The following is an 18,071-nucleotide window of genomic DNA, read 5'->3' on the forward strand; positions in this document are numbered from 1 at the left end:
CAGATGTCTGTCTGCAGGATCCTTTGTGATGGCCTTAGGGTAGCATATCCTGCGCTGACTCTGCCGGCCTCCGTCTCCTTTGCAGACGGCCTCAGAATGCCTGCAGTTTTAACAGAATTCACAAATGTATTAAAACAAACAAAAACAATCACATAAAAAGAAGAAAAAAAATGTATTAACTGAACCCCAAGCCTTTTCTTTGTTCTGTTGCACCAGCCAGGAGGATAATTTGCCTCTTGTTCTGTATTTTTTTTTTTTTCTATAGTGCATTTCTATTTAATACTTAGGACCTGTTTTCCCAATGCTCGAAATGCAACTTCCTTACCATAAAATCCCCCCTAATTTTCACTGAAAGCAATCACTTGTGATTTCTCTTCTTTTCTTTTCTTTTCTTTTTTTTTTTTTTTTACTTTGTATTAAGAGGACATCTTGTTACTCCTCCCTCAAGTTCATGAAAATCTTGTGCTAGGTGTTTAGGTGTTTGGAAAGTTCAGAGATACTAGCTTAGCATTTTTTCCAGGGAAACCCCTTCAGACAGTCCTCAAAATCTCTACTTAATCCTTTTCCACAGTGGAGTAGCCAACAGCATGTACTGAAAAAAGAAATGATGGCAAATCCGCTAAATCAGGATCCAGAGAGAGAGAGGAGTAAGTCATGCAGAAGAGCACACCTTTCCAGAAAGCTGTGTCTTTCAAAATTCCACATAGCACATGATGCCTACATGATGAATAAGGGACTTTTACTCTATATTTGAATTTTATTTGAGAGAATAAGTATCTGCAGAAACACGGGGCCATGATACTCTTTCCTGTACTTGACTGTGAGCCTTCTGCTTGCCCTTAGTGAGGCAGCCAATAAACTCATTTTACATTGGGATCATAATTTATTTTATTAGCAGCCACCATCTAAATGATAGTGGTTCATTTCCTTAAAACTCCTTTCTGATATTTCAAAAGCATCTTGGTGAATTAGGAGAGAAGGAAAAAAAAAAACCTTGATTGATAAAAAGGTGAAAATAAATGTATATGGGTACATTTGGGTTTCTTTTGATAACATATAGTATTTAAATATTGACACACACCTATGTGTATATATCTCTATATATACATAGAGATTCAGAAATAAATATCATTGAGGTCAGTCTTCCAAAACATTCAATATAAGCATAAGGACTGATTAAACAGGTTATGTGATCAATACCTTTTTAGAAAGTGGTTTCCACAAATGGAAACATGGTCTCTGAATTTCTGTTCTCACAGACCAGTGTGAAATATAGTTTTTATATCACTGCTCAATAAAGGAACAAAGGTATGACCAAGGGTACCCACTGGTAGCACATCACAATGAGAGTGTCTAGTCTTCTGTGAAAATACGTAACATTTCACAAATTCCATCTTGAGGCGGGAGTCTTGTGTCGTTTTTATTATGTGGCTTTTGTGTTAAATGTGTTGAGCTGTGCCTGCAGCCAGTAAATAAGAACAAGCACATTTGCTTGGGCATCTTGTTTTGCTTTGTTTTCAGTGGTACTCATTTCTGTTCTGTTGATAGTTTTTTGCTCTTTCTTTGGTTTTCATCATCCTCTGTCCCATATTGAGCATCGAAATCTCCCAGCTAGTCTCGTGTGCTCATTGTGAGGTTGAAATGAATCTGTAAGCTCACCTTTGAATAAAGAGGGCAGTCATCGTAAAGATCAATGATCATTTTTAAGTTGATTTCACACTTACTTCGCAGCTGAAAACATCATGCCATGTTCTTCCTCGATAAGTCAGCTTTTAGGACTTGAGCCCTGTTCAGGAAATAAGTATTTCATCTAAGTTCTCTATATTTCAGTGTTTTAGATATACAGAGCAATGGACAGATGCACTCATATGACTTCAAATGTCTGTGTGCTTCTCAAAGTACCATTCCTAGGACTAGAAAATATCATCCCATTGACCACTTTTCTTAGGCAGTCTTATGAATGTGTCTGTAACTCAAAAATACACACCTGGTTGATTCCAGCCAAAATAGGGAAAAGTAATCCATGTCCCTCGTTTCGAGCCTCCATTAATCAGTGTGATTTTTTATTGTGTTTCCTTACTTGACTTTTTTTCCAGACATCCATGATCAGAACAGTAAGAAGCCGGTCATGGTCTATATCCACGGCGGGTCTTACATGGAGGGCACCGGCAATATGATAGATGGGAGCGTTCTGGCAAGCTACGGCAATGTCATCGTGATAACCATTAACTACCGGCTGGGCATTCTAGGTAAGTGATTGCGTCGTGTCAAGGCCGTGACAGACGCGGTGACAGGTGGGCACTGCTTTCCCTTGTGTGGGGACTGACTGGTTAGAACCATGTTACTCTGATGTGTATGAAGGTCTACTTCTCTGTGCTTTCTGGATGGTGCAAGAAGTGTTTGTAGCTTGGTCTGCCTTTTTAGCTTGGCGCTGTTGAACTCTTGAATTACATTTCAGGGAACCCCTGTCCTTCCTCAGACAATGGCAGGCTCCAAGGTCGCCAAAGTAAAAGGAAACTATTTAAGGTGCTCTTCTTTCATTGGGTTGTGAGAATACCACAGGAGGCCACACAGCTCTGTAGAATGGACACCTTTGTGGATGGTGAGCCTTTGGTAACAGGTGGTGATGGCCATGGACATGGACTTTCTTCTGTGGTTACGTAGGTGTGTTACTTAGCTTCTCCTGTGTTGGAAAACTTGTCACCTAATTCCTTAACTAATTATCTGTGTGTGTTGGGCCCCTGCTGTGGGGTCACAAGGACTGCTGTATTTGCACACAATGGAGCTCAGCTCTTGGTTGAGTTTTTGCAATAGTTTATGATTTACCATAAAAGGACACTGGCTAAGTTCATGGAAATTCAGCAGGGTAGGTAGCTCTCCATTTTCTGATGCTTCCTTCATTTTTTCCCCAGTGGAGAGCTTAGAAAAATTACATATCGGCTAGGGGGTAATATTTTCAGATTTACATTCTTTGGCAGTTTTGTCTGCTTGTTGTATGTTTTATGACTGATATTCCTAGGGGTGGGTAAAAATGTTTTTAAGACAACAATGCGTAAACGTGGTGTTGGAAATTGAGTCTTTCACAGTGTGATTCTACAGAGGGAAACATGGATATCGCAATGTGGTTTACAGTAAAATAAAAAAAAAAGGAAACAGTGAAGCGTTTGAAACAAAAATTACGGATGAGAACATTCTCTCCAAATGGGCAAAATTAGCAAGAGTATTTTGTTTTCGCCTTGATGTTTTAATTTTATTTTGAACATTTTTTTTTTCATTTACATGTGGAACATTCACCTGTTGCAGACCCCTGGAGTGGGGTGACTGGTAGAATTGCATTTCTAATTTAGAAATACAAGTCGCCCACAGATGTTTTGCAAAGCTGTGCCTTTTGGAGCATTGAGAAAGCCTTCAAAATTCCTCCTTGTTGTTTTTATTGTTGTTGTTGTTGTTGTTTATTTTATTTTGTTTCCTTTAAAGGTAGTAAAAAGCATTAGCTTCCAGAGCCCACTCATTTTGTGATTTTATTTCTTCTTCTTTTTTCAGAGGTCTTATGAGCCAGATCTTGGTAGAATCATTTTAGTTAATCTCATATAGCACTGATTGTGTGTGTGTGTGTGTGTGTGTGTGTGTGTGTGTGTATTTTCCAGCAGCTTCTGGCTAGCCCCTCTGGCTACTAGTGCTTGCAACAGGAAATCGTGTTTCTTGATCTTTAACAAAAGGTCCATTCTAACAAAGAGGTGGAGAGAGGAAACAACAGCATTGGAGCCATGAGCAGAGCCTTTTCAAAGAGGGCAGTGTGTGGGGCCCCGTGTAACATCATCTCACTAAGGAGGAGCACCGGGGTCTGTTTTCTGAATGAAGCAACGGACATTGCACAAGTTCTTGCTACTTGCTGTAGCCAAACGTTCTCTTGCATGCGTGATGTGCTGATGTTCCCTTAAAAGGTTAGATTTCAAGGGAAATTGATTTTCCCCATGTCAAGCCACGCTGTAGTATGCATCTTGACATGAAGATCTCTGATGAATTGGGCCAGTTTGTAAAATAATGTGCAGATCTGGAAAATGCTATGAGGGTGAATCACACAAACACACACACACACACACACACACATATAAATATATGTACATGTATACATATATATATAATTTAAGAAAATGTTATAGGAATTATATATATGAATTATATATATATATATTTATATATATATATATATATATATATAAAATTTAAGAAAAGAAGTTTGTTTTTAGAATCTTTCCAATTGAAAAATTTGAAGTTTTTTCGAATTTAAAATCTTTTGGCATTTTTTTTCAAATTTGAAATCTTTTGAAATTTGAGTCTTTCCCATTGAAAAATTTGGCAACACAGGGTTAAAAAAAGAAAGAAAGAAAGAAAGAAATCCCGGTACATAACAGAGCTGTAATGAGTGACTGAGAAATCAAAGAATCAATTTAGAATTTCTATGCCAGTCTATTTACATTCCACGAATGAGCTACTGTGGAGGCCCTAAGAACACCACAGACCCCCTTTTATTTGCTGGGGTGAAATGTGCCAACTTGGCTGATTATACACGGGCCGTAGAGATTCTTAAATGTGACTTAGTTGGTCTCCATCACATGGATCCCGCTAGAGCTCCGATCGTCTTGAAAACTGTCCCCGGCACACACGTTAGCTTTAAGGAAGTCCCTATTTTCAGTCTTGAGAATTATTTTTAAACTACGGGGATCCAGATATTTAAAACGATGATCAAATAAGCTGGCTCAACCCATGTGGTGACGGACGTCCTAATTAGTGCTTTTGAGATGAGTCGATATGTTTTGAGCAGAATGTTGAAATATTGTGTTTCTTCTTTAAAACATCGTTGGCGCATAAATGCTCTTTTCCTGTCGAAGAAATGGAAAGATGCTGTTGGATATCATTATTTTTATGGTGTAATTAATGCTGTTTTCCCACCCAAAAGAGAGGGTTAAAACAAGAGGAGTTATGGGGTACAAGCAGGAGCTGGTGCATGGAGTTAACATAGATTTCAGAATGAGGCAGAAGTGACCTAGCATCTTCCCCATGTCAGAAGTCTGAGCTGTGATCTTCAGAAAGGCAGCAAATTTCATCAGAATTTCTGTAGAACATTGTAGTGTTCTCTGCCTTGCAAGGTGATTGTGGGAAGTTTCACAGCCTCCAACCAGCATCCAGGACACTGCATCCCTTTGTAATTTCCATTCTTATTAGCATGACTGGACAGCAGATGAATATCATTGTTCATCCCCAGAAGCAGATGCAACCGGCCAGATTTGTAATTGCTAATAACTGCAAAATACCATCTTCTAAACTGAGCCTTAATCAAAAAAAAAAAAAAAAAAAAGTAATGATGATGATAAGACCCTTGTCCTAGAAACAGAAGGCAACACACTTGCTTTTTGAAATAGGAATGTTTTCTTTAATCAGAACCGTGTGACACAGTCCTGCTGGTCATCAACCCTACAACTGACCGGCTAGTCTGGGATGGTTGAGAGCTGTGAACGTGCAGTTAATAAACCAGGATCATCCCAGTCTAGCTGGGATGTACCCTCATAGCTATAAAATAATTAATTATGCCTACATCAAGCCTAGGGATCGAACTGATGTTCCATTTATTTTCAAAGAAGCTGATCTTTTATAAACATATTTCCTCTTGGTTCTTCTGTACACCTTGGTCATTGGGAAGGCGTAGGTATCCAACTCTTGAGTTCTATCTAATCGACCTCTTATTTATTTATTTTATTTTTCATGACAAGTGTCCAAAGACCTTTGGTAGCAAAGAGAAATCTACTCTCTCATGCTTTCTATAGAAATATCTGGAATTTATCTATGGATGCCTCTTGCTTCTCCTTTCCCTCATTAATTGTCTTCCATTTGGCTTTACATCTTGAGTTGGTTAATTCTCCCTCCACCAAAATATCTGTTTCCATTTACCTCCCACGGACTTACGACCTTGTTGGTTACCCTGTCGTGACATGCCTCTTGCATGCTTTCAATTATTTTTGCTTCAGAACGTTCCGACCACTCTGCATTGGCAGCAAACTCAGGGAGAGCCTGCGGTGTGGCCGGCCATGGGTGGCTGGAGCCATTCACTTACTGCTTGCAAACCTCCTTGCGGGGCTTTGCTTACTGTACTTACAAAGAAACAAAAGCCAGGAGGTGATAGGGATGCCTCCTGGTGGGTTACCATCCACTCAATCATTATCAAGGTGTTCCAGTGACAGCAATAGGAAATGTTGCCCAGGGATTTACATAACTGACTTTTTTCCAGGATTCAGAAAGAAAGTACCAGAGACACCCGCTTGTTTCTTCAGGTGCCGGTAGCTATTCTGAAATTTCTGTCTCAGGGCAAGTTCTGTAGGGATATGCTGAAGTTGTCTTTAGGGCCAGTAATTGCATACGTTCACTTAGGTGCGGTGACGCCATGACTTTGACTAGAGCACAGAGATGGTTGGAAATAAAGGTGGTCTACTGGCAGAGGAAAAAGCACACAGGGATTAAAATTCATATGACGTTGAGAACCATATGCATGTTGCAATGGTGTGTTCCCTTTGGCAGTTCTGGTCTCCTTGGTGGGGTCTTGGTTTCTATCTGACATCAGGGGTAGGCAGCGGCATTTGGAGATGGCTCTTTGACGTCAGTCGAAGTCTTGCTCTAATGCCCTTGGTATGTTGGTGTTCCATGTCTGATTCCATAAAAGGAGTCTGGGAATCATTGGGATACAGGACTCACCAATTCCTGTAAACAGATAGGATGTGAATTGCATATTGTGTGCATCATGTGTGAACACTTTGCTTCCACAATAGCTTGGTGGGTCCCTATGATAACTTTATGCACACAGACTGTCCAGGTGCTCTGCAGAGCATCTGTCCATCCCTCTTTCTTTGGTAGTTAAAGATGTTGCTGGCTATTTGCCAATGGCCGTGCTTTATTGTTTCCTTAGATGCTTTGTTGTCTTGTCATTGTTTCTATGTCTTATTAAGGTTTTTGTTTTCAATTGCAAGGGGAACCCATCTTATTGATCAAGACAAGAGTTTCGTGTAAGTGCATAGATACAAGGAAAAACATAATTTCCCCCTTCAAGGATCTGCCCGTCTTAACATTACCCTCCTAACTCCCATTATGTTTCCTTGCAGGTTTGCCCTAATGGGATTTCCCACGGGAAGGGTTGCCCTTATTTATTTTTTAACAAATTTATTTATTTTTCTTATTTATTTTTTATTTTATTTTTTCTTATTTTATTTTTTATTTATTTTTCCTATTTTAAAGATTTAATTTTATTTTGCACTTTTTTTATTTATCTTTTATTTTAAAGATTTTATTTATGTATTTCAACCTAGATGGAGAAAGCATGAACAGAAGGGAGGGGCAGAGACAGAGGGAGAAGCAGATTTCCCGCTGAGCAGGGAGCCCAACATGGGGCTCCATCCCAGGACGCTGAGATCATAACCTGAGCCAAAGGCAGACGCACAACCCACTGAGCCATTCAGGCACCCCAAGAGTTGCATTTAAAATGCAGTTAAAAGTTCAATGGCTAAAGTGGAGAGGTGACTTGTTGCCTTTAGGGAAAAGTAAACAATAGTAGAGGAGTCAAGGGCTATGGGAGAAATGGCAGGAAATGGGATCCAGAGGCAAGGGGAATTGTGCAAAACCAGGATTTTGGAAGTTGGTGGTGGAAAGTATGGGAACCGTTAGTGTAATATCCTCTGTGGTGGGCAGCAAAGGGGAGCAGACCCTTCTGAGAACAGGCTCTGCGTCTACCCTGCTGCACTGGTCTCTAAGATGGGCTGGAAGGCAACACGGGGGTTATACTCTCCAGATATCAGTCGTAACACACATAGATTGCACAAGACAGCATTGGCCTTGCAAAAAAGAAAAAAAAAAAAAGAAATGTTTTTGCCCAAAATGTGTTGCACTCAACGTCTTCTTCATCAGTAGGTTTCTGTGCATTTAATAATCACTTGGAAACACCTAATCTGGTCTTTGTTGTTGCTGGTGTGGAAGGTGAGCTCCAAGAATGGAGAAGTTCATGGTCTAGCTCTGTCCTTGGCGGCCCTTGGCTTGGACTTTCCTCTTCTGCCTCCTGGTGGCTGAAAATGCCCACTGCATTGATTGCGTGTATTCAGTAAGTAAGAGGCATCGTTCATGATTAAAAATCCTGTGTTGGGGACTTTGGAGGAGCCTGGGAACATGGAAACCAGTACATTGGGGTAAAGACCCTGTCATGGGGAGGGTGCCTTCATGGAAATGTGGACATGAACAGCAAAGCAAAGAGGCTCTCTCTGTCCAGAGGTGACAGACATCCATGTCTGTAGCAAGTAGAGATCCCCAGGGATATGAAATGATGTTTTTGGGGTGGAGAAAGTCATGGTGGGGAGAAGTTAAAACCCAAGACTTTTCATCTCAAGTGCATGAAACCAATGACATCCTATGCCACACTGTGGAGAATCTCCTCGATCCCTTACGAATGATTCAGAATTTCCTAAAGGAAGGTGATATTTTCTTTGTATGGGCATCACCTTTTTTGGAAATCATAATGTTGGGACACACCTGATAGGAGAATCGATTAATGCCTAATTTCCCGTTAACTGGTTGAAGAGCATCATGTAAGCTTCAGTTCGTAATCACACGGGCTATACCTTCAAAACTGTCCTTTCCTGGGAACGTTTGCTTTCGAACCAGAGTCTCTTCAGATTATTGATACAAAGACAAGCCCCCTTTTTTTCTTTTGCAAGTTTTCTTCATTTCTCTTCTCACCAAGTGTATAAATAGCCAATCGTCTTGACTTGTTTGAGGTCACGTAGTTGCACGGTGCAAATTCATAGGGAATTTCTTAGGGAGAATAAAATGTCACTGGGATACGGCAGCTACCTTGTGCACTTAGGAATATAAATGCATTTCTCAAATAAAATTACATTTTTACATGTACAACAATGTTACGTTGTGATATTGATTGGGGATGTTGCATCTAACACTTAAAGTAGTGTATTCTTTATTCAGAAATAGAGCAGCTATTTGGAATGAAGTGTGCAATGCCCACTATAAAAAAAAAATGGATATATTTTAGAACTTCCTATGCAACCATCCTTTGGTGTTGGATGTGCATAAGCTAAAGTCTTGTGTAGGTAAATCAATTGCAAGGCTCTGGTGATTCTGTTATTGATGCAAGATGATATGCACTGACTTTCACTGCATTCAGTACAATGGCTTTTATTATAGGTTCAGATGTTATGGAGGGGGAAAGATGTGTCCCATGAAATAGGCACAGTCATAAACAGGTGGGTAGTATAAATGCATTATAAAAACACATATTTTGTTGTAGGCGTATGTATAACCCGATCTCCCAGAGGAACACCATCAGTTCTATCCGATATAACTAAGACTGGTACCAGAATCAACAGAACAGTTTTTGCAATAAGGTAATATTTCCAGTTTGGACAGAGGAATGATTCCCATCTTTCAAAGTGACCTTCTGTCTCTTTACTAAAATACCCTGATAATGGTGTAGATGACCTCATTGCTCTCTTTTCTATTCTGCACCTTTGAATCTCTTTCCCCCTCATTGCTCTGTCTGTGCCCCTCCTAAGCATCAAACGACCTCCTTTAGGAATATCACTCGTGCTTTTCTACAGTACTTCTTCGTGAAAAGGATGTGCGGCAGTCCCATCTTCCCAAAAAAGCATCCTGGGCGAATGGTACCTACTTTCTCACTCCTCCTCATTTTTCCATGCTCCTGATTTTTTAAGTTCTACTGTGTGTTTCATTCCCCCATCTTGTCGTTAACCCACTTCCCTCTTTCCAATTGTATTTCTTCAAAACTGTGCTGTGGAGAACCACTCAGACGTCATAAGTATTTCCAAGGGCCCTCCAAACACTTCTCATGGGTTTCACACATCCTCATCTTCTTAATCTTCTTGTAAATGACCCACTGGTCTTGTCTGCCCTTGTACCATCTCTGTGTCCTTTCTTTAAAGCACTTTCTATGCCATATGCACCTTTAAAGCATACAATTCAGGGCCATCTGTATGTTCAGAGAGAGGCATCACTACCAACCCCACCTAAGTTTTGAACATTATCACCCCCCACCCAAAAACAAACCCAGCACCTATCCCTCCCAACCCCCAAAGACTTAGACCACCCCTAATATCCCATCTCTATGCCTTTGCCTGTCCTAGACATTTTCCTGTTAAATGGAATCACACACCATGTGGTCTCTACATCTGACTCCTTCCACGGGGCAGAATGTCTTCAGTGTTCATGCATGTCATAGCTTGTAACATGTCGGGACTTTGTCATGTTTTAATGCCAAAGAATAATTCACTGTATGGCTGTTGCGCATTTGGGGTATCCATCCATCTTTTGATGGGCATTTGGGTTCTCCCCACTTTTTTGGATATTAGCTATTACCGTGCCTTGTATATTCACGTACAAGTTTTTGCCTGAGTATACATCTGTGTCTTTCTTGTGTACATGCCTAAGGGTCATTGGATTACTCTAACTATCTGAATAATTTCCAATTTCTTTTTTAAAGTGGCTGCAATTGTACGAACGTAAAGGTCCAGTCTCTCCACATCCTCACCAACACGCTCATTCACATCTGTCTTTTTGATTATAGTCATCCTAGTGGGTATAAAGTGGTATCATATTTGATGTGCATTTATCCCAAAACCTAAAGACATCGAGCATCCCTGCATGGGCTCTCAGGCCATGTATCTTCCTTGGAGAAATGTCTGTTTGGATCCTTTGCCCATTTTTGTTTAGCTTTTATTGAGTTGTTAAAGGTTACTTTTTAATTTTAGATACATGTTTCTTATCAGATATAGGTTTTGCAAATACATGTTTCCATTTTGTGTTTTCTCCCACTTTTGTGCTGATACCTTTTGAAACACAAATGTGTTGTAATTGTGAGGCACTTCCATCTACATGTTTTTTCCTTTTGTGTGCTTTTGCTCTTTGTCTTCTGAATAAAGAGTCTGCCTGAGCCAAGGGGACGCCAAGTTACTTCTGTATTTTTTCCTAAGAGTTGTATGGCCTTATGTCTTATTCTCAATGTGCTCCATTTTGACTCAGTGTTTTAAATGATCAACATGTGCTTCTTGTCCTGTTTTCTAATGACACAATACATCACATGAAGCCGTTTTTGAATATTAAACGAAACGAGTCTCTTGGGATAAATCTCGCTTGGCCCCAGTGAATAATCCTTTGCGAATGTTGTTGGATTTGGTTTGCTAGTATTTTTTTTTCTCAAGGACTTCACATCTCTATTCATAAAAAAAGACGAATCCGTAGATCTGTGTTCTGGTGATGCATTCGTCAGCTTCTGGTAACGGGACTAGTTTCCCCACAGAGTGAGTGGGAAGTGTCCCCTTCGCTTCCATGGTTTCCAAGCGAGTGTGAAGAGTTGGTGTTAATGCTCCTTTAAACAATTGCTAGGATTCACCAGTGAAGCCATCTGGGCCTGGGATTTTCTTGGAGGAACTTTTTCTCCCCCCCCCCCCCCCCCCGTTACTAATTCATTTTTTTGGCTCGTTCTGTTCAGATTTTTGTCAACCATCTTTGGAGCTCATTTGCTGTCAGACATCCACATGGAAAGCACACACTAGGAGGGTGATGGCTCTTCCAACCATATCTCACACGACATTGTCTCTACATGTTTCACATCCATCTTCCTACCCATCCACACCATAATTCTACCAGAAATTGCAAAACCAGCACTTTCAATGGAACACATTCCATATGACTTAAAACATTGACCACAAAAGGGGAAACTTTCACTCACCTTTGTGAGTCTCTGTTACACCTTACAGATCTGAAAATTTGGGTGCTCACCTTCACATAGGCACAGCTCTAGAGAATGACTCTTTGTCTTTGCCCAAACAGCGTAACCCCCTTCCATCCCTTCATTATGCAAGCCCAGTGCTGTCTCGTCAGCCCACCCAGGGCAGAACCCCTATGGCGCCCCCCACCATGTCAGCCTTGTCTAATCATTGCCCTCCCCTGGTGTACAGATGCAAGAAATAGGGGAATTGTAGCTAGCATAGACCACTCTCCAAAGGTCTACAGATTTTCATGCTCCTTTCGACAAGTGTTACCATGATTGGGGATTTGATCCTGATTTTGGAGGCTTGGAAATCTAAATTTGTGAACGAGGCAGAGGCTGATAGATCTTTCAGGGGAAGACCAGCATTGACCAAATTGCAGTGAGGATTTATTTATTCACGGACCATGAGGCATGAAACTCTCTGTAACTATCAAAAAAAAAAAAAATGGACAAGTCATCCTTCAGCTGGGAATTGGCATGCAAAATTCACAAAGTGTTATAGGGACAGCCCTGAATTTAAATTTAAAAAAAAAATGAGAGAGGGTGAAAGTGATAAGATACTCGTTTCCTATTCTTACAAAGATAGCTTTGCCAAGAAAAAGACAATAGTGGATTTCATTCATTCTTTCTTTCATTCCTTAAATACATTCTCAGGTTCTGCTGTTTTCTACATGGTAACTTCCACTGGAAATGGCGTGGTGAACAGAAGAGACAAAAAAAATCCCCGAGCACGTAACATTTTTATTGCCTTGAGGAAAAAATAAAGACCAGACGCACAGTGTCATACAGTATGGTCGAGGGCCACGCACAGAAGGCTGCTGGGTTGGCTTCCATTTCCTGATGTTCATACCAGTGCCCAAGTTCGTTATGTTTTGTTTCCATTTATCCATAGAGTAGACCTATTTCCCTTAAGCTCGCGTCCGGGAGAAGGACATGATCTCTTCTGTTGGCCTATCAGGGATGCCCTGTTTCTGAACTCTTGGATCAGCACCGTTGATGTTTTGGACCGATGTCCTTTTTGTGGGGGTCTATAATGGGCTTTGTAGTGTGTGAGCTGTGCACTTGAACTCTGCCCGTACCTGCTCGGTGTCCCCTCATGAGGAAGAGCAGGGAGGCAACCATCCACAAGAGGGAGAACCACCTGCTTTGGGATATTTCCTCTCTCTGGGAACAGAGGGTCACCCTGGTGTCCTGTTCCCTGTCCCTCAATTAATTTTGAACCGTGAAATTCACACTCTGGTGTATATGGCTTTGTTTCTTTCTGTGACTAATGTTTACTTCCTGTAACCGATTTCTAAGCTCTGGGAGGGCTGGGGTCATAGCTCACATTGCCTTTTGTCTTTGGAGTGTGTACCAGATAATCAACACCTTCTGGAGGATAAGCAGCCATGATGTGTTTGACTCTACGTTGCAAAGTGGAAGCTAATTCACAAAGGAGAGAATGTATTTGCTCGAACATTTTTTTTTTTTTTTAATTGCAGTACGGGGGTGAGCTCCTGGTTGTCAGAATCCGTGAATGCTTAATTTTACGTAATCTGTATTTATTTCCACTTCTGACGTTTGGCAGCTGTTTCTTTTCAACAGATACTGAAAAGTTCCATTTTCCTCGAAACATCTACTTACGCGGGTGTCGTGAGTTCAGGATTTATCTTCATAACATGTGGCTTAGCTTAAAGCGAGGCAATTTATACTTGTGGCGTGCACATGATCTTGAATTGAAACCTATGGTTAAAAAAAAAATCATTTTAGGGGTGTCTGGGTGGCTCAGTGGGTTAAGCCTCTGCCTTCAGCTCAGGTCATGATCCCAGGGTCCTGGCATTGAGTCTCCAATCGGGCTCCCTGCTTGGTAGGAAGCCTGCTTCTCCTTCTCCCACTCCCCCTGCTTGTGTTCCCTCTCTCACCGTGTCTCCCTCTGTCAGATAAATAAATAAATTTTTTTAAAAAAGAATATAAATTAAAAAAAAATTTTAAATCTGCATATCTTTATATTTTTATCAGGTTTTGGTCGTTATAAAAACAAACTGAAACAGGAGAGCTCTGTTATATTTTCTTTCTTTGGCTCTTCCCAGTGGTATTTTGAACAATCATGGTAGGCAAGACAATAATTGTGATTTTTTTCCAAAGGCTGTCTCCATGTTTTGCAAATGGCTGGCAAGTTTCTTAGCTGATCCTCATCTCAATGTATTAGATTTCTAGTGCCGCCTTCACAAATTGCCACAAACTTGGTGGCTTAAAACAACAGAAGTCTATTCTCTCCCAGTCCTGGAGACCAGACGTCTGAGATCCAGGCCAGGCAAGGCTGCTGAGATCCAACAGGGCAGGACTGGGCTCCTGCCGGAGGCTCCAAGGGAAGGTCCTTCCTGCCTCTTCCAGCTTCCAGGAACTCTGGGCGTCCCTGGGCTTGTGGCTGCCTCCTTCCCATCTCTGCCTCTGTCTTCACGTGGTTTCTCCTATCGCCTCTTCTCATCAAGAAACCAATCATTGGACTCAGGGCCCACCTAAATCCAGGATGATTCTGTCTCAAGACCCTTAAAAAATGACTTCTGTAAATAACCATGTCCAAATAAGGTGGTGTTCTAAGGCTCCAAGTAAGCATGAATTTTTGGAGGACACTCTGCAACCCATGTACCTAAATTTGTCAAATAGGTCATTATTGTGGTTTCCATGTGTGTGGGTACAAGGGGTGTCCAGTGTTTCCACTCATGTGTTGGGGTATTACTGGACTCAGGATGAAGCCTGGTCCTTCATTCCTAGACCACCCTCACTGAAGAACCTAGAACTTTTTCTGTGACTTCATTTCCTTCTTGTGTCCTCTTGGCTTTCAAAAAAATGTAGTTATTCAGTATCAAGAAGTTTGTTTTCTGAAACTTGAAAGCTTCCCCCCCTCGTTTTTAAAGCAGGAAAAGCATCTTTCCCCATATTAGCTATAAAATTCACGCCTTTGTTCTGGCAATGGGTAGGGCTCTATCTCACATTTTCATCTACAATTCCAAAGCTATGAATATAAAGTGAAACTATCACTTTGCTATATTCTTTCCACCTTTTCTCTATGATAAAATCCAATTACTAATGCTCCGTAATGCCCTGTCTGGGAATTGCAAGTTGGCCACTTACCATTTCCAAATGCTAGGTCCTAAAAATTAACATATAAGGTTAATACTAGTTTTTAGAAAGGGACTTACTCGAATTCATCTGAAGTTTTAAAGTGACTCGCGGACTTTTAATGAAATCAGTGGCCTTCTTATAATGCCTCCTGATTTCTTTTCAAATCAGTCACTTTACACATCGCCCTTGGGAGCAGCTCTGCTGTGCCTGAACCCAGGATTGGTGAGGTGATGTTCTTTATTTTGTATTTTCAGTCTTGTCCTGGGTTGCTGTTAGTTAACACTCTTGTCTGGTTTTCAACACAGGTGATGGTGTTCCTTACCTGCAAGTATAGGCAAGTCTTGTGGCAGGAGCTGGTGCCCTAGGCTTGATTCACGCATGACATATGGTCTTCACCAGTGGAAGGACCTGTACTCTGATGGCTCTGACTTAGATGGTGGGTTGGACGCAGGATAGCATGAGCAGAGATGCCTAAACCCCGTGAGATCTGAGCCCACTCCTCACAGAGAGGTGATTTTTTTCCCCTGGAAAAAAAAAAAAATGTTATCTTCTTATTGCTTCACCAGCTGAGCATTTGGCCAGTGAAAATAAAATAAAAAATAAGCAATTAAATAGGATTCCTAATTATAGGGAATGCTTAAGCTTTATTTTTTATTTCCTAGAAAGTAAAACCAGAGCATCCTGCTTTAGATTCTAGTAGCTTCTGATACTACTACCCTGTTCATTAAGGTTCTTTCTTCATTAGTTTACACGGAGATCCTCTTTACTCTGAGAGATTTTTTTTCCCACTCTTATTGGGATATAATTGACTTGGACATTGTAACAGCTTCAGGTTTGCAACATGATACATAGTAACATATCTAGGCACACAGGTCACCCACACATTGTAACAGGTTTGGGTGCACAACATAATACGTTGTATCAATAGTGGGAGCACAAATGTGATACATTGTAACAGCTTTACATGTACAACATGATGGTTTGATGTGTGTATATATTATGAAATGATCACCTCATGGGTTCCTTTAACATCTGTCACTTCATACACTTTCAATTTCTCTTTTCTTGTGATCAGAAACATTTTAAAATATTTTATTTATTTGAGAGAGAAAGAACAACTAAGGGGAGGGGCAGAGGGAGAAGCAGACTTTCTGCTGAGCAGGGAGTCCCATGCGGGGCTCAATCCCAGGATCCTGAGATCCTGGCCTGAGCTGAAGGCAGATGCTTAACCAACGGAGCCACCCAGGTGCCCCTTGTGTTGAGAATTTTTAAGATCCACTGTTGGTGGGGGGGGGGGCAGGGATGTTAGCCTCAGTGAAAGTATAAATTTCGAGACAGTTACTCACTTTCACATAAAGATGAACAGTACAAATACGATTTATACTTAACGATTAGAATTTATGAGTTCTTGAACTTGCAGTGGGATTTGTTTATTTTAACTGGTAAAGATAATCACTGGCATGTGAAGCGCGCAGGGCTTGCCTTTTTTAATTCATCCAGAGGCCAGACTTTGAAGTCCAAATTTGGGAACTCTCCTATCCTTCCTTGCGAAATGGAGATTTTAGCAACTCAAAATGAGTAATTGCTTACATTGACATGGCAACAACAAGATCTGTGATGTTCATATTCTACAAATGCTATAATCAGACGTTGGTAGAAGCCCCAACCCACCACCCCATCATCCAGAAGTTCTTTCATTTGGTAGGTAGCATGTCGGAGTCCTGGAAGCTTACTGAGCCGTGGGGTAACATGTTGGGTTGCCGGATCACAGAGGGGACCCAGGAAGGGTCTTACGGGATGCGACAGCAAGCAGGACCCACTGCTCGGGCTCCTGGCAGCAGCTGTGGCTAGCCAGCAGAGAAGCATTTACCTGATGTCAGCAATCTGCACAGTGGCATTGGGGCTCTCCAGTCACTTACCTGTATGTCACAGGTAAGATTACACCTACCCACCCATCTCCCACCTGCCCTGTGTGCTCCTGGATGCCTCTTACGGACCCAGCACATAACTGACCCCTCCTTCTCCACACTTCCCCCTATCACTGATGCTTCCATCCTTCATTCTCTGCCCCATGTGAATAACCAGGCATGGAATCCATTTGGGATTGCCCCTTCAGGGCTAATCCCCACGGAACTTCAAATGGGAGAAGAAACGTGATGGAGGAAAAACTCAGATGTAGAGCTAAAGGGTCAGAGGACCCTATTCAGAGAGCAGGTGAAGGTGCCTTAGCTCAGGGCTGACTCTGGCTGAAATGGGGACCCCGGGTGCACCGCCGAGTTGGCCATTTTAATGTGGTTAATTTTATGCTATGTGAACTTGAGCACAATACAAGAAAAATAAAGTCTGAAGCTGGCTAAGGTCCTCCCTGAGCTCCCCTCTTTATGCTTTCCTAAGAGGAGCCCAGTTTGAGAGCAGCTCTTAGAAGGACCATATAAACAAACCAAACAGCAAACAAAGAGACGAGGTCGAGACACACCACAACAGCCTGAAATGCAAATAACAACAAAAACAACAACATCAATAATAATAGTATAAAATAAGGAAAGCAACTGGCCCCAAGGACCTCTTTTTCCCTTCCTGCTACATCCAGAGGCATTTCATCATGAGGTCAAACATGGCCTTTTTCAATTTGAGTTGCTAATGGAATCCCTATGCTTTTGACTAGGTAAACCCCTAATTCACATAAATTCCTTTAAAACTGCGAACTGTACAAATGAGAGATGTGGGATGCCTGGGTGGCTCGGAGGGTTAAGCAACTGCCTTTGGCTCACGTCATGATCCCAGGGTCCTGGGATCGAGTCCTGCATGAGGCTCCCGGCTCAGCACGGAGTCTGCTTCTCCCTCTCCCTCTGTCTGCCACTTCCCCTGCTTGTGCTCTCTCTCTCAAATAAATAAAGAAAACCTTAAAAACTAATAAAAGGAATGAGAGACTTTTATCTATATGCATTTCTCTGTTTCTACGCTTCCCTTTAGGTAAGTATCCAACAATCACTTGTTGCAAACATGCCATTTAACAGGGCCCTGGGTTCACACATGCATATTTTATTTTGTCTTTACACCCACCACTTTGTTAGCAAGTGTGGCTTTACTTTGTGGAATCATGATATTTACATTGAAATGGAAACTGCTC

The 18,071-nt window shown here is 41.4% G+C and overlaps 1 protein-coding gene across 4 annotated transcripts in view; it reads left to right on the forward strand.

Moving 5' to 3' along the window:
- Positions 1 to 18,071, forward strand: part of NLGN4X (neuroligin 4 X-linked) — a 296,617-nt gene that overhangs the window by 176,968 nt on the left and 101,578 nt on the right. For all 4 annotated transcript variants that reach the window (XM_044235128.1, XM_044235127.1, XM_044235126.1 and 1 more), the window contains one exon: positions 2,097 to 2,249. In XM_044235128.1, the coding sequence (XP_044091063.1) occupies positions 2,097 to 2,249 (153 nt within the window). The remainder of the gene's footprint in view (positions 1 to 2,096; positions 2,250 to 18,071) is intronic.

This window comes from Neovison vison, chromosome X (assembly GCF_020171115.1).
Source record: "Neovison vison isolate M4711 chromosome X, ASM_NN_V1, whole genome shotgun sequence".
Taxonomy (NCBI): Eukaryota; Metazoa; Chordata; class Mammalia; order Carnivora; family Mustelidae; genus Neogale; species Neogale vison.